Source organism: Dermochelys coriacea, chromosome 23 (assembly GCF_009764565.3).
Source record: "Dermochelys coriacea isolate rDerCor1 chromosome 23, rDerCor1.pri.v4, whole genome shotgun sequence".
In the NCBI taxonomy this organism is placed as follows: domain Eukaryota; kingdom Metazoa; phylum Chordata; order Testudines; family Dermochelyidae; genus Dermochelys; species Dermochelys coriacea.
Window position 1 is genome coordinate 14,906,680 of NC_050090.1, and position 20,056 is coordinate 14,926,735.

Genomic DNA, 20,056 nt, shown 5'->3' on the forward strand with positions numbered 1-20,056 from the left:
GGCTCGTACTGGTTGTGCGGAGGATAGAAAGGAGGGCAGCCCCCCCCAGCTCCCCCTCCCCGGGGGCTGAGCAGCAGCTCATTACTACCGCCCCCCACGCCCAAGGGGCCAGGAGAATTAATTAGCTACAAATGAGCTAAACTGGGTCTGGAAGGACTGAAATAGAGCGAAATGCAGAACTGAGAGAATTCCACCCCCCCCCCGCCCCGCTCCGGACTCCTGGGTTCTCTGGAGTCTTGGCCCTGAGAGGGGAGTGGGGTCTAGTGGTTAGAGCGGGGGGGGGGGCTGGGAGCCAGGACTCCTGGGTTCTCTGGAGTCCTGGCCCTGGGAGGGGAGTGGGGTCTAGTGGTTAGAGTGGGGGGGGCTGGGAGTCAGGACTCTGAGGTTCTTTCCCCAGCTCAGAGGGGGGGTGTCTTGTGATTAGAACCCAGGGGGGCTGGGAGCCAGGACTCCGGGGTTCTCTGTCCCGTCCTGCTTGTACCCAGGGTCAGTCCTGCCTGGTGGTGGGTCGAGACCAGGCTGTGCGGGCTCAGGGCTGCTGGGGAGGGGGCTGGAGCCTTGGGGCTGGGCAGGATCATGGGCCTGGCGCCTGAGCCTGGTTCTGCCAGCTGGGTGCCTTCGAGATGCCAGGATCCAGCCGGGGACGGGCAGATCCCATCCAGCCCCAGCTGTGGGCCTGGCTCCTGGCCCGGCTCCCCAGCGCCAGGCCTGGGACAGGAGCCCAGAGCCCCCCCCCCCGCCCAGAGTGGCTGCAGGGGACAGAGCCTAATTAGGGGCTTGAAATTAACCAAATTAATTTGCTAACAAAGAGGCTGGATGGATGGAGGAGCAGAGAAATGGGGGGGGTTGACGGCAGACCAAGCTGGGGTGGGTGGCATCACTCCCACCCCACAGACCCCCCTGCGCCCTGCCAGTGCCCCCTCACTCCCGACCCACATCCCCCTGCGAGCCCAGCCCTGCCCCCCCAGCTCTGCCGGTGCCCCTCACTCCCAACCCACAGCCCGCTGCTAGCCCAGCCCTGCCCCCCAACTACTGCTGGTGCCCCTCACTTCCGACCTGCAGCCCCCTGCTAGCCCAGCCCTGCCCCCCCAGACCCTCCGGTGCCCCCACTCCTGACTCGGTGCCTCTCGCTGGGGCAGGGTTTGGGGGGGGTGACAGTTGGCTGGGAGACTTTTGGGGTTCTCAGACTTTGTGGGTGGAGGGGCAGTGCCTGGGGAGGCCCAGTTTGGGATTGGGGTGGGGTTGGCAAGTGGTTGCCCAATTCTGTCATTTCCCCCTCTCCCTTAGGCTCAGGGCCCCCACCCCCGGCCCTGGCAGTTGCCCGCCCCCACCCCAAGAAAGAATCTGGAGCCCCTAAAGGGCCCAGAGATGGGGGTGGGGGTGTTCCCTGCTGGGGGGGGGGGGAGGATTCCCAGCCAGCCCCAGGGTGGGAGACTGGGTAGCTGGGGGGGGAATGGGGCATGGGGGGTCTGCTCCGGGCCCTGTTTCCCTGGCAAAGTGTATGGGGAGTGCCCCCCAATTCCCCCCCCGGCGCTGGTCGGAAGGAGGCGCTGCCCACGCGGGGTGAAAGGTTTCAATGAAAAGGATTAGTTTATTTCATGCTGTAAAGTCCTGGCCTGGCCGATCATGCAGCCCCCGGACCCCCCCCCCCCGCAAGCAGAGACTGGGGAGGGGACATGGGGGGGGACAGATAACAGGGGAAAGAAAAGAAACAGCAACAAAAGCACAACCCCCGCCACAGGAGCTGCTCAGCCCCCACCCAGCCCTGAGCGCTTGGGTGGGGGAGTCCAGGCGGGCCGGGGGGGCAACACCAGCCCCCCCCCCCAGGGGTTGCGTAGCACCAGAGTTGAACGGGAGCGGTGAAGGATGCCCCCCTCCAGAGGTGGGAGGGAGGAAGACTTGCTGGGAGGGGATGGGGGGGTCGATATGTGGCAGGAAGGGGGGGGGGAAGGAAGGTGTGGTGGGGCCTGGAAGATGGGACGGCAGGACAAAGGAGGGGTGGGGGACAGGGGGTTGAAGGACAGACAGATGGATGGGGGGTGGATGGGGAGGCAGGATGCGGGGGGAGGCAGGATATGGGGGGACGACCCCTAGGCTCAAGGCCTTGGCTGAGTTGGGGGGGTCACCTTGGGTCCTGCTGGCACATGGGGTGGGGGGAAAACCTACTAGCTTGTCCCTGGGGCTCAGGGCTCAGCCAGGTCTTCCCCCCCCCGACCAGCCCCCCCCCCGGTCAGAATGCTGCTGGGGCAGTATTATTGCTTTGTGTGGGGGGACAGCACTAGGGAGACCCCCCCCCAACCCAGGCACACTGATCCCACGAGGGGACCCCCCCCCAGGGATGTGGGTTGTGGGGGGGGGGCTGGTACCAACACATGCCCGGGGCAGCCGAGAAGGGTGGGGAGGGATGAGAGATGGGGGAGGGCTAGAGCAAGGGGGGGAGAAACATGGCACAGGCGGGGGGGGCTGGAATTACATGTCATCCAGTTATTCACCCCCCCATCACAACTCACAAATTTGGCACACTTTTGGGGTTGGGGCCAGGACCAGCCACGGGGGGGGGGGGAGTGGGGGAGGCAGGAAATATGGGGCGATGGGACCCAGGCATCTGGGGGGGGCAGGAGTGTGTCTCTCCCCCAGCCACATGGCTCATGCCCGGTGGTGCCCCCCCCACCCCTGACTCCCTCACAGCTGGTGCTTTGCCTTGGAAACTGGGGGGGGGTGACGGGGGGGTTGTTTCTATGAAAAAATAATGTCGCGATTCTGCATTTTATTAAACATCTGCTTGAAAAAATAGATCTGTGCCCCCCCCGGGCCCCCTCCACCTGACCATCCCCCCCACTTTGCACCTTTCCCTGCCTCTTGTCCCCCCCGCGGGGGGGGGGGCTGGACCATACCCAGGCCCCCCCATTCCTGAGTCTAAAACTTCTGTAGTTGCTGGAAGACATTGTCAACCCTGTCCTCTGTGGGGCTGCCCCACAGCTACAGGGCTCAGCTCCCCCCACCCGCCCCCCAGTTCTTAAATCAGGGACACCCCCCCCGGGAGATAATTTAATCAAGGAGCCAGCACCGCCCCCCCGCCCTTGATTTTATTTCTCCCTGAGCTCAGTGCAATGGGGGGGGCAGCTCCACAGGGCCGGAGGTGGGGTGGGTGCGCGACCTGTAACCCCCCAATATATTAAGCGAATCCCATCCGGAAGTGAGGAGCTGAAATTCCCAAGGGGGGGGTGTTTAAAGTGCGATATGTGTGTGTTGGGAGGGGGAAAACCACAGAAAAAGATTAGCCCCCACCCCAGTGACGGATGAGTCAGATACGGGGGGGGCAAGTGTTTACGGGGGAGCCTATTTTAAATTAATTGGAACCCCCCCATAACGTGCACTTGGGGGAGGCGGTAGACAGGCCTTGCCCCTCCCTTTAAATAGCATGCTCCCCCCACATGAGGGGCTGGTCGAGGCCCCCACATCCCCCCCGATGGGGCGGGGGGGCTCGGCGCTGGGGTGAACCCAGCCAGGCTTGGGGGGGGGGGGCCTTTGGTCAATATGACCGATTAGCTGCCCTCAGCAGTGGGCAAGGACAGGGGTGGGGGCAGCACTACAGGGGAATCCCCTCCCCCCAGCCTTCCCCCCCATCTACTTCTCCAGGGTGGGAATAAAGTCAGACCCCCCCTCCTGCCCCCGCCCCATCTAACTAGCGAGAGAATCGTTTTCATTTTGCATAGGAATTGTTGCATAAGAAGCTTCCGGCATCTGCTGGGGGCGGGGGGGCAAGAGACCGGGAAGGGGTCGGGGTGGGTCTCTCAGAGCAATGGCGGGAAGGGGCTGGAATTGAGAGGGCTCCCCCCCAGGAGACCCCCCCCGGCTCAGACGGGGTGATGTTGCATAGTGTGATAGATGAATTTCCCGGTGGGGGGTTGTCCACCCTGCAAAGGGGTGGGGGGTGATGTATGGGGGGGCAGTCTCTCCCCAGCCCTAGGCCATGCAGCTGCTGGGGGGGGGCTCCAACACTTTGAGGCCTAGTTTGCTGTAGGTGGAGGTTGTGGGGGGTCTCCGGTGGGGGGGCAACTGAGTGAGGAAGAGCAGGGCCAGGTGGGGGGGGGCCCAGCTGTGCCCCCCACCTCAAATGGCCCCCCACAGTTCCCCCCCCACTGCATCCCCTCTCGCTACCTCCCCTTCCTACAGGGGAGGAGGGCAAACTGGGCGCTAAAGGAGAGGAGACCCTGGGCTTGGGGGGGGTCCAGTGCCCTCCCCCCCCTCAGGCCGGGGCTGGTGTGGGGAGGGAAGTTTTGCATATAACGCGAGCGGATTCACATGCAGACACATGCTGGCTGGTACAATGCAACTTGGAGATCAGCTCCGGGCGGGGGGGGGGCGGGGTGTCCGGTCCCAATCCTGCACCCGCAGGGAGGGGACCCCCCCACACACACGCCGGTCCCACCTCCGGCCGCTGAGGCCCTCGGTTCCGCTGGCGCTGGCGTCCGGCCCTGGGGCGCAGCCGGGGTGGGGATCACAGTGACGGGCCGCGCCAGGACGGGGGGCATGACCCCCGGGCAGCTGGAAGCCAGGCAGGGGAGGAGGAGGAAAGTGGGAGCCGGCTGCCCCCCCCTCACCCGACGCCGGCGCTCCTCCGTCCGTCCGTCCGTCCGACCCGACGGTCCGCGAAGTGTCTGCGTCCCGGGCCCGGCGGCATGCGGCCGGAGAGGCCAGCATGTAGCTTATTGCTTGTGTGATCCATGGAAGATCCATGCAGGAGAGAACCAAGCGGGCGGGGGGTCCAGCAGTGGGGGGGGTCCCTCAAAGGACAGAGTCTGTGAGTCCAGAAACCAGAACAGAGGGTGTGGGGGGGACAGACAGACAGGCGCACACAGGGGTGGACGGATGGAATGGTGCATCTGGGGGCAGACTGGGGGATGGGGTGTGTATGGGGACAGACAGAGAGACGTAGGGATGTGTATGGAGACAGCTGGAGGGGGGTTGATGAGGACAGACAGACAGCCGGAGAGGAGTGTATGGGGACAGACAGCCGGAGAGGGGTTGATGGGGACAGACAGATAGTCGGAGGCGGGTTATGAGGACCGACAGACAGACAGTCGGAGGGGGTGTGTCCGGGGACAGGCAGACAGACGGAGGGGTGTTGATGAGGACAGACAGGGGTGTTAATGAGAACAGACAGTCAGAGGGGAGTGTACAAGGACAGACAGATGGAGCGGTGTGTATGGGGACAGACAGCTGGAGGGAGGTGTCCGGGGACAGACAGACAGCTGGAGGGGTGTTGATGAGGACAGACAGCTGGAGGGGGGTGAATGCAGACAGACAGACAGACAGAGGGGTGTTGATGAGGACAGACAGACAGTTGGAGCGGGGTGCATGGGGACAGCCAGCCAGAGGGGGATGTCCGGGGACAGACAGACAGACGGAGGGGTGTGGATGAGGACAGACAGACAGCTGGAGGGAATGGACTGAAGGACCCAGAGGTGCAGCATGGGGCAGGGGGCTCTGGGACCCCCCCATCTCTGTCCCTTACTGATCCCCCCCCACAGTATTTGGATTCTCAGAGCAAACCTCCCTCCTGCCAAAAAATATAAACTCTACCCCCCCCCAGCCCCAGGTCAGGCCCCTCCCCGGAGGGACCCAGGCGTCCTGCTCCAGGAGGGGGCAGGGGCGTAATTCATGAATGTTCTAGAAAGTGCCGTGTAACGTGTCCTGTAGAAGCCAAAGGGGGAATGGGACCCACGTTGCCCCCGGCGACGAAGCCCCCCGGTTGCCCCCGGCGATGAAGCCCCCCGGTTGCCCCCGGCGACGCCTCCTCTCTTCTGTCTTGTTCTTTTGTTTGTTCTTCTTTTTTGCGTAAAAAGTTGAGGGGGGGCAGAGTCCGGGGCCCCGGGCTATAGGATGGAGGGGAGCGGGGGGCGGGGGTGCCGGGGGGCGCCGGGTGAGCCCAGGGGGCTGGGGGCGGGCGAGAGGCGCAGCCCCGCGATGCTGTTCAGACTCCGGGACTTCTCATAACCTTCGGGGGGCACCGGTGGGGGGAGAGAGAGAGAGAGGGAAGGTGAGTGGGGGGCGAGGCACCCGCCCCCCCGACCCACAGCAACCCCCAGCCTGTTATCCCCTGACCCACAGCACCCCCGACCCATGGCAACTCTCAGCCTGTTATCCCCCAACCCACGGCAACCCCAGGCTTGTTATCCCCCAATCCACAGCAACCCCCAGCCTATTGTCCCCCAACCCACAGCACCCCCAACCCACGGAAACCACCAGCCTGTTATCCCCAACCCATGGCACCCCTGACCCACAGCAACCCCCACCCTGTTATCCCCTGACCCACGGCACCCCCAACCCATGGCAACCTCCAGCCTGTTATCCCCCAACCCACAGCACCCCCGACCCACAGAAACCACCACCCTGTTATCCCCCAACCCACGGCAACTCCCACCCTGTTATTCCCAATCCACAGCACTACACCTTGTCACAGACTCACACTCCCACTTCGCCCCATGTCCCGAGCACCCCCAACTCACAGCACCCTCTAATCCACAGCACCCAACACCCGAGGCAGCCTCTGGCCCACCAGGCCCCTCTTGCCCCCCCCCAACACCTAGGTGTGGCAAAGTGAGAATGTTCTTAATGTTCTCTCTGAATACTGGGTGGGTGCCTCAGTTTCCCCAGGCAGTTCTTAAGTATCTAGGGGTGGGGGGATAAGGGGGTGTGATTGTTGCAGAGCCCTAGAGGGCCAGTGTGATGGGGTCTGCACAGAGAATGGCCGATACCCCATCTCCTGGCAGCTGATGGCCTGGGCCCCCCCTCCGCTGCAAGGTGCCAACTGAAGGGGCTGGAGAACAAAGGGATCAGGTGGCCTCCTGGCCCAGGAAAGAGACAAAAGCCAGAGGAGGGCGGGAGAGTCTCAGTTTGGGGCTGGCTGGGGAAATGGAGGGAGGCCCAGATGGGGCTCTGGCCTCCCTGCCCCCCAAGATGGACCTGACTCAGGGGTCCTGGTCTGTACCTACCAGCTCTGGTTCTACCATGTTCCTGTTGGCTAATAAACCTTCTGTGTCCCCAGCTGGCTGAGAGTCACGTCTGACTGCGGAGTCGGGGGGCAGGACCCTCTGGCTCCCCCAGGACCCCTCCACAATGCGGACTCGCTGCGGGAAGCGCAGGGTGGGGCAGGGGAGGCTGGAGGCTCCGGGGTCAGCCCCAGGAAGGTGGAAGCTGGGGCTGCGTCTTGCCCTGGGGACAGTAGCTCCGAGAGAGGAGGGTCCCCCCCCGAGTCCTGGCTGGGTCGTAGAGGGCAGTTCCAGAGCATTGCCCGGGGACACCGTGACACCAGGCCACCCCCCAAAGAAGCCACAGGAACCCACACACCTGTTCATCCCTCAGTCACCTCCACTGACTCACCCCCAGCCTCCCAATCCAGGTCCCATCACCCCCATCCCTAGGCATCCCCCAAATTGCAAGTATCCTCCACCAGCTCCCGTGGAGCTCTGCACCCCTCCCCCCCCCGCTCATCCCCGTGCTGGTCTCCGAGTGAGGCATGGGGGCAGGGAGGGGCGCCAGAGGATACCAGGGTGCACGGGCCCCCGGCTCTGATCTGGGAGCAGCCCAGTGCAGGCTTGGTAACTCTTCCCCTTTCTCTCCTCACCCCCCCCCACCCCACCCCTAAGGGTGCTTGGGGTCCCCACCCCAAACATCTCAGCCCAGCCAGCAGCTGGACCCTGGGTTTAGCAGCATCCCTGGAGGCAAGGGTGGGTTAGGGGCACCAGCTTAGCTTTCAGCATGGCGGTTCTGGGGAGAGAACCCAGGAGTCCTGGCTCCCAGCCCCCACTGCTCTAACCATTAGACCCTACTCCCCTCCCCAGAGCTGGGGAGGGAACCTGTCGTGTGCTGGGGTTGGCTTGTGATTCGCACGCGAGTATCTGGCTATGAACATAGGTCTCATGCATATATGAGACTGCACACATGCGTGTCCATCCACACATGCATGTACATGAGTGTGTGTCCAGGGCCTGGACTTATGTGTATGTCTGACACACAGGCTGTGCGTGTTCTCCACCCGCATCACACGCATGTGCTTGTGGCATCTCCCGTGGGTGCATGCAGGGCCTGGGCGGGGTGTGAAGGTGTGTTACCTGGTACAGGTGGGGTGTGTCTGCGGGGTGCCAGCCGGGGCAGGTACATGGGATGGCGGGGTGCCCTGTGATGCACGCAAGGAGCTGCGTGTGTCACAGCCGTGGGGCGTGTAACACGTGTTCTACTGGGCCATCCCACTAATCCTACCCCAGGATGCTGGGCCAGGGTGCAGTGTGTGTGTGTGTGGGGGGGGGGTCCTCCATTTCCAGCTCATGCCTGGCCCTAAAATCCCGCCCCTGTAACCAGCTCTGTTGGCAGGAGACCAGATTCGCCTACACTTCCTGTCCCATACTCCTGGGCAAGGTCCCTGCCTACACAGCCACGAAGCCCCATCCCAGAGCCAGCTGCGTCTCAGAGCTGCAGGAGGGGTCCCCATATAATCGGCCCCCTGCGCTCCACCCCAGAGCCAGGTGCTGGGGTCCCTGTATACCCAGCCTCTGTGCCCCTCACCAGAGCCAGGTTCTTGCCCGCGCAAACAGTGGGAAGGGGCCCAGGAGCCTGCGTGAAAGGTGGGGGTGGGCGGTCAGTGCGGGCGCCCTAGGCTGGTGGGGTGTCTCGGGGGTTACGGGTGGGGGGGAGGCACTGATCTGCTTGGAGTGGTGGCGGCGGCTGCTGTGGGGGGGGAGAGATGAGGTTTTGGGGGGGCGTCTGTGCCCCGCGGGGCGCTGGGGCAGGGTACGTACCTGGCTGACGCAGCCGGGGCATTACAGGGGCACTGGGCGAACCCTACAAGACATATGAAATGGGGCATTAATTGGGGGGGTCAAATATTGGGGCAGCCCAAGGTGAATATCAGGGGAGTCCTGAGCACCCCCCACTGTCTCCCCATTCCCTGAACCCTCCGGCCCTGAAACCCACCCCTCACCCTCATGCACCCCTCCTCCTGTCTCCCCCACTAGCCTCTGCACCTCCCAGCCCATGCCACCCCCATTCCCAGCACCCCATCTCTTGCCCCCCACCCGTGAGATGCTCTGGTATAAGCTGGTGCCTCCGACCCTGCCAGGAGGAATATGGAGACCTGGCACCACTCATGTGACCTGCCCTTGCTCCTGGCCTTGTCTCCCTTTGGGCTTGGGATAATATTTTGTTTCTCTACTGCGCGTGCCTCAGTTTCCCCATGTACTGCGTGGTCATGCTGGGGGGCGGGGGGGGCAGAAGAGGCTCCTTTTTTGCTGCACAGACCCAGGTGTGACCCATGCCAGCTGCCTGGGGCCAGGCCCTGCCATGTCCAGGGTGGGGCCCAGAAGACAATGGCCCCTCCCTTTGCCCGTGCTAATGCCTGTGGCTTCCCCCTGGGCAGGGAGCTGGCCGGGTGCGACCAGCTGGAGGACAAAGGGCTGGGAGGGGCTGGGGGGGTTGCTCCATGTGGGGCTGCTGCGGGGAGCTGGGGGCACTGGCACTAAGGGGTCGGGGGGCTCTGGGCTCAGGCCCGACCCAGCTGGCCTTGGCTGTAATTTCTGTTCCCGGCGCTAACCCAGGACTCTCTGTACTACCCAGACCCCCAAGCCCCCCCCCCGTGCTCCCCCCGCTGGCCAAGTCACTCCTGAGCCTGGAGCTGGGGGGCCTGGCTCCCTCTGGGGGGGCCTGTCTGCCCCTGGGGCCCATCCTGGGGCACTTGCTGCAGGGTGCTCCCAGCCTGATCTGGGGAGGGGAGGTGCAGGCTCTGAGAGGGGGTCCCAGGGGGCAGGAAGCTGAGTGGCTCACCCCAGTGAGAGCAACCCCGAGGGGGCTGCTAGGCTGCAGGGGTCCCCCAGGGTCTGGGCCAGAGCTGACTCCTTGTACTACAATGAGGGGTTCCAGGCATCGTCCCTGGGGGACCCCAACAGACCCCAACCCAGGGCAGGGACCCCTTGTATTCACCCACTGGGGGCTGGCCCCATATTAGCCTTGGAGATGGAGATGGGGCTGAGCAAAAGCAACAGGTAAAAAGCAATGGGGGGGATGCTTGGGATGTGTAGGGGGGAGTCCCTGACTAGGGGCGGGGCTTGTGAGATTCTGGGGGGCGGGGGGAGTGGTCTAGGGAACCAGGGGCAAGGCTTGCGGAATGTCCCGGGAAGGGGGCGGAGCATGGGCGCCGGGGGAGGGGCCTATGGATAAGGGGTGGGGCCTGGGAGTAGAGGGGCGGGGCCTGGGGAAGCCCCACCCCAGGGCTCAGTTAAAGGGCCAGTGTCCCTCGCCACTACCCCTTCCCCCACCCCTGGAAATTCTGCACCCCAAATGCACTGAGTGGCTGAGTTTTGGCAGGACCCACAGGAATGGGTCTGAGGGGATGGCCGGGGCTTTGGCGTGTGTGTGGGGGAGTCAGACAATCAGGAGGAAATGGGGAGGGGGTATCAGGTGGGGGAGGGGATTGGGGCTGCACGGGGGGAGTGTCCCAGAAGACACCACTCCTCTCCCAGAGCCAGGATGGGACCCAGGAGTCCTGGCAGCCAGCAAGGCAGGGCTGTGTCTTTAGCCACAGATGAAGGATGGGGAGGGGGCTTGTTCCTGGCTGGGGAGATGGGGGGCTGGGGGGTGCACGGGGCGGGGCAGGGCAGGGCAGGGCAGGGGCAGCTCTATGGTAAGATGTGACTGAGATGACTAAGTGGGGAGGGGGACTGGCGAGGTGCTGGGGGGGGTCCATGCGCAGGGGTGCAGCGGGAGGATGGGGGGGTGCAGGGAGGGGTGGGACAGGGGTGCGGTGGGGGGATGGGAGGGAAGTGGGGTGCAGTGAGGGAAGCAAGGCAGGGCAGGGGGTGCAGCAGGAGGATGGGGGGTGCAGAGGGGATGGGACAGGGGTGCAGGGCTGCGATGGTGGTATGGAAGGTGTGCAGCGGGGGGCAGGGCAGGGGGAGGATGGGGGGTGCAGGATGGGGTGGGACAGGGTGCGGTGGGGGGATGGGAGGGGCAGTGGGGGTCAGGGCAGGGAGGGGTGCGACGGGGTGCAGTGGGGGATGAGAGGGGGCAGAGGGGGTCAGGGCAGGTGGGGTGGGACAGGCTGCGGTGGGGGGATGGGAGGGGGCAGCGGGGAGGCAGGGAAGGGCAGCGGGGGTGGGACGGGGTGCGGTGGGGGATGGGAGGGGTCAGCGGGGGGGCAGGGCAGGGGGGTCAAGGGGGGTTGGATGGGGTGCAGTGGGGGGATGGGAGGAGGAAGCCAGGGGGTAGGGCGGGGGGGCAAGGAGGGGTGGGACGGGATGCGGTGGGGGGATGGGAGGGGGCTGTGGGGGGGCAGGGCAGGGACGGGTGGGATGGGGTGCAGTGGGGGGATGGGAGGGGGCAGCGGGGGGCAGGGCAGGGGGGGTGGGACAGGGTGCGGGGGGGATGGGAGGGGGTACCGGGGAGGGCAGGGCAGGGGGGGTGGGACGGGGTGCGGGGGGATGGGAGGGGGTACTGGGGGGGCAGGGCAGGGGGGGTGGGTCGGGGTGCGGGGGGGATGGGAGGGGGTACAGGGGGGGCAGGGCAGGGGGGGGTGGGACGGGGTGTGGGGGGGATGGGAGGGGGTACCAGGGGGCAGGGCAGGAGGGATGGGAGGGGGGGTTGGACGGGGTGCGGGGGGGGATGGGAGGGGGTACCGGGGGGGCAGGGCGGGATGGGAGGGGGGGTGGGACGGGGTGCGGGGGGGATGGGAGGGGTACCGGGGGGCAGGGCAGGGGGGATGGGACGGGGTGCGGGGGGGATGGGAGGGGTACCGGGGGGGCAGGGCAGGGGGGGTGGGACGGGGTGCGGGGGGGATGGGAGGGGTACCGGGGGGGCAGGGCAGGGGGGATGGGACGGGGTGCGGGGGGGGATGGGAGGGGTACCGGGGGGGCAGGGCAGGGGGGATGGGACGGGGGGGTGGGACGGGGTGCGGGGGGGATGGGAGGGGGTACCGGGGGGCAGGGCAGGGGGGATGGGACGGGGTGCGGGGGGGATGGGAGGGGGTACCGGGGGGGCAGGGCGGGATGGGAGGGGGGTGGGACGGGGTGCGGGGGGGATGGGAGGGGTACCGGGGGGGCAGGGCAGGGGGGATGGGACGGGGTGCGGGGGGGATGGGAGGGGTACCGGGGGGGCAGGGCAGGGGGGATGGGACGGGGTGCGGGGGGGATGGGAGGGGGTACCGGGGGGCAGGGCAGGGGGGATGGGACGGGGTGCGGGGGGGATGGGAGGGGGTACCGGGGGGGCAGGGCAGGGGGGTACTCACCCGTTCCCAGCGCGCCCTGCCTTCTAGTGCTGGCTCCAGGAGGCGGCCGCGGCATTGACGCCAGGCAGGCACCAGGGGGCGGCGTCCGGGGGCGGCAAGCGCAGCGCGGCTACGGGGGGGCCCGGGCGGGGGGGGCGGGGGGCCCGGGCGGCGATGTGGGGGGGAGATAAACAGACAGAGACGCCACGTGAGGAGGAGGCGCTGACGGGGGGGGGAGGGGAAGGACCCGCCGCCTGACGTGCCCCCCCCTCAACGCGTCTGCTGCGTGCGTCGTCCCGCCGGACCCCCCCGACTCGCCCCGCTGCCCCTTCCCCCCCAGCTGAATCCCGCACAGCACCTTCCCCCCAAACCATCCTCACTGCGCCCGCTGCACCCTCCCCCGAACCATCCCTACTGGACCCCCACTGCACCTTCAACTGAACCATCCTCACTGCACCCCTGCTGCAACCCTCACTGCACCTTCCCCTGTGCCATCACCCCACTGCACCCCCTGCTGCACCTTCCCCCAAACCATCCTCACTGCACCATCCCGCCACAGCACAAACACTCACTGCACTTACCTCCGATGGCACCATCCCTTAGTGCACCCCACCATCCTCACTGCACCATCTCCCCACTGCATCCCCATGCTTCACCTCCACTGCACCTTCCCCCCACCATCCTCACACCATCCCCCCACACCATCCTCAATGCAGCTTCCCCCCACTGCACCTCCCCATGGCTCCCCACTGCACCATTGCTCACTGCACCATCTCCTACTGCACCCACCCCCTGCTCTCCCCATTGTACCATCCCCCACTGTGCCATCACTTACTGCACCTTCCCCACACTGCACCATCCCCCACCACATCATTCACCCACTGCAGTCCACACTGCACCACCACCTTCTGCCCGCCCCATGGCTCCCCCACTGACCCTTCCTCCCACTGTACCACTTACTACACCCCCATCACTCCCCCCACTGAACCATCTGCCCACTGCATCTCCACTGCACACAGCCCTGCTGCACCTCCCCCCACTGCATTATACATTGCATCCATCCCCTGCTGCCCCCCCAGTGCCTGCCCCATCCCATGACTCACCTGCTCCTTGGTGCCTAGTGGGGGGAGGGATTCAATGGGTTTATTGACGGGGGGGCTCTGAGTCCCCTCATTAGCCCTGGATCCCCTCTTAGAGGTGGGGTTGGAAGGGGCCTGACCCCATGGGTTGGGTTCAAATGCACCCCCCCAAGCCCTTGTCTGGAGGGAGGGGCCTGGGCTCCCCCCTTCCTCAGCCCCCCACCTACTGGTCAGGGCTGTCACTCCCTTTCTGGGCCCATCCCATGGTCTGCCCCCCTCCCACAGGTCACAGCAGCTGCTCCTAAGTGGTCAGTGATTGGGGTGCAGCATTAGACCCCAGTGTGAATCCTGGGGGATCAGTCCTTGCTGCCTGCTCAGAGGAAGGGGTGTGTGTTCATGTTGAGGGGGTGATGAGAGGATGGGGGGGTCTCTGTGCTACAGGGAGGGAGTGGGGCAAGATGGAGGGGCTGTCCTTACCATGGGCCGGGGGGCTGGGATGGGAAAGCAGAGAGGCTGGGGGGGGGGTCTCAGTGTGGGAGAGAAGGTGGGGGCCAGGATGGGGGCGATGGGGGCCTCCATGCTGTGTGGGGGGGTCTCATTGGATGGGGGAAGGGAGTGCCTATGCTGGGGGGTGTCACTCAGGGAGGGGAGTGTTGGTGGGGTGTAGATGGGGGTGTCAAGGGGCAGTTGGGGTTCATGGGTGTGACATTCTGTACCCCAAAGCAACCCCCTGCCCTCCCCCCCCCATTCACCATGATGGCACAGAGTATCCCTTGTGAGGTGTCATCTTAAAAGTCTCCATCTGCTGGACATGAGTCTCCTGAACTGAACTGGGGAAGGGGAGATGGGGTCCGAGGCAAATCCCCCCCGGGGTGAGACACCGGCTGGGTTCAAATCCAACCGGGTTTATACAGCCCAGCTTGCAGGCTGGGTTTATTTCGTAGGTGATGGGGACGCTCACCACTTATCCCCCCGAACATCGGTCTGTCGGCAGGTCATAAATCTGGTTTCTATGGGACCTAAAACCCGTGGGCTTTGGGGTCGAGGTGCTAGGGGGGTCGGGTGCCTCGTCCCCTATAAACTGACCCCGGCCGGGCGTTGACCGGGGTGAGCCGGTACTGCTCTGGGGTCCCAGGCTGCGGGGCTGGGGAGGAGCCTTGGTGGACGTGCAGCTGGGGGCTTTGTGAGGTCTGCAGCTTGTCACAGCAGCCCGGGGGGCCTGAGATGGATGGCTTGGGGGTACCCTGTGGAAGTCGGTCACAAGGGGCTTGAAGGGGGTGGGGGAGCAGAGGTCAGTGGGGGGGTGGATGTGTGCAGGGGTTGAGCTGGGGGTGGTCAGGTTGGGGGCTGCACAGAGGGCGCTGGATGGGAGGCTGCAAGTTGCGTGGGAGGGGCTGCCCAGGGGGTTGTTGGGGGCTGAGGGGGGGCTGCAGGTTGGGCGGGGGGGCTGCACAGGGGACTGTTGGGGGGCTGCATGTTGGACGGGGGGGCTGCCCAGTGGGTTGAGGGGGGGCTGCACAGGGGGCTGTTGGGGGCTGAGGGGGGGGCTGCAGGTCAGGTGGAGGGGCTGCCCAGTTGGGGGGCTGGGCAGGGGCTGCTGGGGGCTGCATAGAGGCCTGCACAGGGTGCTGAGGGAGGGCTTCACAGGGGGCTGTTGGGGACTGGGCAGGGGCTGCAGGTCGGGTGGGGGGGCTGCCCAGGGTGCTGTTGGGGGCTGGGCAGGGGCTGCAGGTCGGGTGGGGGGGCTGCCCAGGGTGCTGTTGGGGGCTGGGCTGGGCAGGGGCTGCAGGTCGGGCGGGGGTGCTGCCCAGGGGGCTGTTGGGGGCTGGATGGGGGGCTGTCCAGGGGGCTGTTGGGGGCTGGGCAGGGGCTGCAGGTCGGGTGGGGGGGCTGCCCAGGGTGCTGTTGGGGGCTGGGCTGGGCAGGGGCTGCAGGTCGGGCGAGGGGGCTGCCCAGGGGGCTGTTGGGCACTGAGGGGGGGCTGCCCAGGGGGTTGTTGGGGGTTGGGCAGGGGCTGCAGGTCGGGCGGGGGGGCTGCCCAGGGGGCTGTTGGGGACTGAGGGGGGGCTGCCCAGGGGGCTGTTGGGGGCTGGGCAGGGGCTGCAGGTCGGGTGGGGGTGCTGCACAGGGGGCTGTTGGGAGCTGGATGGGGGGGCTAACCAGGAGGCCGTTGGGGGCCAGGCTGCACTGGGGGCCGGGCGGGGGGTCACCTTTGCGGATGTTGCCGTCGGGCGCCGGCCCGAACTCGCCGGCCGTCAGCAGGAAGCAGGCGCGGTCGTGGCTGTAGCGCTCATGGGCCGCGGGGGTGACGGGCGACTTCTCCTCGGGGGACAGGGCCTGGTCGATGGTGGGACAGTCCTCATTGGCCAGCGCCGCCTTCGCCGCATCCCCGTTCTGCTTGGAGTCTGCCAGCGACACCACCCGGGTCAGGGGAGCCGAGACCTCGCCCTGGGGGAGAACCCAGGAGTCCTGGCTCCCAGCCCCCTCCCCGCTCTAACCACCAGACCCCGCTCCCCTCTCATTGCTGCGGAGAGAACCCAGGAGTCCTGGCTCCCCGCTCTAAGCACCAAACCCTGCTCCCCTCCCAGAGCTGGGGAGAGAACCCAGGACTCCTGGCTCCCAGCCCCCCCAGGGTCCCAGCAGGAGGGGGGGTTGCTGTATGTGACCAGTCCATGTGGCACCATCTGCTCTTGTCCCCCCTCCCCCTCAAGTCCTCAGCGGGCCCATATGCTCCTGCCCCAGAGCATTGTGGGAACAGGCTGCTGCAGGTGTGAAAGCCGAGGCCCCCCCACCAGCGCTGACAACCCCCCCCCGGAACACGGCACCGCGAGTGCACGACCCACACCGGGCCAGAGCCATCGCCCTGTGCGGCCACGTCACACGGACCCTCGGCACCCACACAACAGACGAGACGTGCTGCACATGCCTGTGCATACCCATTGCCACGCACGCCCCTGAGCACACCCATTGCTGCGCATGCCCCTGTACACACCCATCACCGCACACGCCCCGTGCACACCCATCGCCGCGCATGCCCCTGTGCACACCCATCGCCACACATGCCCCTGTGCACACCCATCGCCACACATGCCCATGTGCACACACATCACCTCACACGCCCTGTGCACACCCATCACCGCATGCCCCTGTGCATGCCCATCGCCTTGCACGTGTCTGGAATAGTGCACACCCTGGTACACACCCATTGCCACACACACTCATGTGCACACCCATCACCACGCACACCCCTGTGCACACCTATCACTGTGCACATGCCTGTACACACCTGGCACAGCGCACGCCCCTGAGCACACCCATTGCTGCGCATGCCCCTGTACACACCCATCACCGCACACGCCCCGTGCACACCCATCGCCGCGCATGCCCCTGTGCACACCCATCGCCACACATGCCCATGTGCACACCCATTGCCACACATGCCCATGTGCACACCCATTGCTGCACATGCCCCTGTACACACACATCACCTCACACGCCCTGTGCACACCCATCACCGCATGTCCCTGTGCATGCCCATCGCCTTGCACGTGTCTAGAATAGTGCACACCCTGGTACACACCCATTGCCACACATACTCATGTGCACACCCATCACCACGCACACCCCTGTGCACACCTATCACCGTGCACATACCTGTACACACCTGGCACAGCGCACACCCCTGTGCACACCCATTGCAGCGCACACACCTGTGCACACCCATCGCCACACACATGCCTGGAACAGTGCACTACCTGTGCACACCCATCACCATGCACACCCCTATGCACAACCATCTCCGCACACAACCTGGCACAGTGCACACCCATCTCTGCACACACACCTGGCACAGCACACTCCCCTGTGCACACCCGGCACAGTGCACACTCCTGGCACAGCCCCCTGCTAGCCCAGTCTTGCCCTCCCCAGTCCTGTTAGTGCCCCTCACTCCTGACCCACAGCCCCTGGCTCTCCCAGCCTAGCGGGAGCCCTGGATTCACTCTACATGATGGGAGGGTCCGAGCCCCACTGAGGTCTGGTCTGTGGGGCAGGATCGGAGCTGTCCAAGGGGAGCTGGGGGAAGATGCTGTGCTATCATGGGTAGCGGGGGTGTGTGACTGGGGAGGGGCTGGTGCCCCCCAGCTGCATTCGGGATGGGGCAGGGCAGGGGCATGTCAAAGTGGGAATTGAACCCTATGCATGCCTCAGTTTCCCTGGCGTGTTGGGGGGTGGAAGGGGTGGCGAACACTGGGGCTGTCAGCTGGCTCAGAGCACCAGAGAAGATGAGGGCAGATCTGGAGGGAGATGGGCTCTCTGCCTCACCTCGGGGGGCTGAGGCGCATCTCCCCAGTTTGGGCAGAAAGACTGGGGCAGGGATCCTCTGGGGCATGGTGTGGTGCTGGGATTCCATGGGGCAGGGATCCTGTGGGGCTCTGGTGTGGTGTGGTGCTTGGATCCCATGGGACTGGGATCACCATGGGGCAGGTGTCGTGTGGGGCTGGGATCCCATGGGGCAGGGTGTGGTGTGGGGCTGGCATCACCATAGGGCAGGGTGTGGTGTGGGGCTGGGATCTCATGGGGCTGGGATCACCATGGGGCAGGTGTGTGAGGCTGGGATCTCATGGGGCAGGGATCCTGTGGGGCAGGGTGTGGTGTAGGGCTGGCATCACCATAGAGCAGGGTGTGGTGTGGGGCTGGGATCCCATGGGGCTGGGATCACCATGGTGCAGGTGTTGTGTGGGGCTGGCATCACCATGGGGCAGGGTGTGTGTGTGACAGGGATTCCGTGGGGCTGGGCGACTCATTGCCTGGAACTCACGGGGGCTCAGGCCCAGGGGTCCAGCCTATTAAGGGGGTGAGAAGCCGTGGGGCTGACTGTGGCTGGAGCGTGACACCTGGGGGGTGGGATCTGGCCCCCTAACAGGGGCCTCCCAGAGGATGTTCCAAAGCTGGGGCTGTAACAGAGGGTCGGAGCCCTGCAGTGGTTTAGGGGTGGGTCCCATGGGGCTGGCAGGTGCAGGGTGTGAGGCTGGGGCAGGGTATCCCTGGGGGGTGTGGGGTGGGGCTAGCAGCCCTACACCAAACGGCAGCAGCACCCTAGGGAGGTTCTGCTGTGGCCAGAGTCCGGCCCCCTGCCCGAGCAGCGGGAGCCCAGGGCCGGGAGAGCTCGGCCTAGGGCCTGGACAGTTATATCCACCTGGATGAAGAGTGCTGTGGAGCTGGGAGTCTTGTGGGGCAGGGCATGGGGCTGGGATCGCCATGGGGCAAGGTGTGGGGATGGAATCCCCATGGGGCAGGGTGTGGAGTAAAGGTGGGATCCCATGAGGCTGAGATCGCTGTGGGGCAGGGCACGGGGCAGGGATCACCACGGGGCAGGGCTCGGGCCAGAGCTTGCCCTTGGGAAGGGTGCGGGGCAGGGATCCCCGTGGGGCAGTGTGGAGTAAAGGTGGGATCCCATGAGGCTGGGATCGCTGTGGGGCAGGGCACGGGGGAGGGATCCCCACGGGGCAGGGCACGGCGCAGGGCACAGGGCTGGGATCACAATGGGGCAGGGCTCGGGGCAGAGCTCGCCCTTGGGAAGGGCGCGGGGCAGGGATCCCCGTGGGGCAGGACCCCCTACCTGCCCGGTTGATCTCGATGATCTCCTCCTGGGCCAGGGGGCAAGCGTCGGTGGCGGGGGGGCCGGGTCGGGGGCCGGGGGCTCCCTCGGGCTTGCAGTAGTTGGGCGAGCCGGGCTGGGGCGCCCGGGGTATGTGCTTGTTCTTCTTCTTGGGCAGCTTCTGCTTGGCCATGGCCAGGGAGTAATACATGCCGAAGTTGTTGACGATGACGGGCACGGGCATGGCGATGGTCAGCACCCCGGCCAGGGCGCACAGCGCCCCCACCAGCATGCCCGACCAGGTCATGGGGTACATGTCTCCGTAGCCCAGGGTGGTCATGGTCACCACGGCCCACCAGAACCCGATGGGGATGTTCTTGAAGTCGGTGTGCTTGCTGCCCGTGATGTCGTCCGGGTCGGCCCCGATGCGCTCGGCGTAGTAGATCATGGTGGCGAAGATCAAGACGCCCAAGGCCAGGAAGATGATGAGCAGCAGGAACTCATTGGTGCTGGCCCGGAGCGTGTGGCCCAGCACCCGCAGCCCCACGAAGTGCCGGGTCAGCTTGAAGATCCGCAGGATCCGCACGAAACGCACCACCCGGAGGAAGCCCAGCACGTCCTTGGCCGCCTTGGAAGAGAGGCCCCGCAAGCCCACCTCCAGGTAGAAGGGCAGGATGGCCACAAAATCGATGATGTTGAGGCTGCTCTTGATGAACTCCAGCTTGTCCGGGCAGAAGCAGACCCGCATGAGAAACTCGAAGGTGAACCAGATCACGCAGGCTCCCTCCACGTAGGTGAGGAACGGCTCCGTCTCCACCTCCACCGCCACCTGGGTGGCCGTCCCGTTGGCCACCGCCACCGTCTCCGTCTTGTTGATGACGCGGTTGAAGGCCTCGTGTGTCTCCAGGCAGAAGGTGGTGATGGAGAGGAGGATGAAGAAGAGGGAGGCGAAGGCCACGTACTGGAGAGGGGGTGGGGGAAGGGCAAAGGGCGGCCGGGGAAGGGAGTGTGGGGGGGTGAGGATGGGGGGCAAACACAGAGGATTGTTAGTCGCCCCGTTCTAGAAATCTGGAACACCTCCCCTCCCGGAGAGGGGAGACCCCCAGCAAGACTGGGATCCCC

The 20,056-nt window shown here is 65.7% G+C and overlaps 1 protein-coding gene across 2 annotated transcripts in view; it reads right to left on the reverse strand.

The window, feature by feature from the left end:
* Positions 1-1,571: 1,571 nt before the first annotated feature.
* The window catches only part of KCNC3 (potassium voltage-gated channel subfamily C member 3), a 28,534-nt gene continuing 10,049 nt past the window's right edge, over positions 1,572-20,056 (reverse strand). The window contains exons 3-7 of one of the 2 annotated variants that reach the window (XR_005290067.2): positions 18,956-19,895; positions 15,546-15,740; positions 12,278-12,386; positions 8,802-8,844; positions 5,867-6,001 (exon numbers count right to left, since the gene is read on the reverse strand). Coding sequence is in view for 1 of the 2 variants with exons in the window: in XM_043501108.1 (XP_043357043.1) it covers positions 5,880-6,001; positions 15,546-15,740; positions 18,956-19,895 (1,257 nt within the window). In the remaining variant the exon portion in view is untranslated. Of the gene's footprint in view, positions 6,002-8,801; positions 8,845-12,277; positions 12,387-15,545; positions 15,741-18,955; positions 19,896-20,056 lie in introns of both variants that reach the window. The other variant, XM_043501108.1, reaches the window with a different exon arrangement.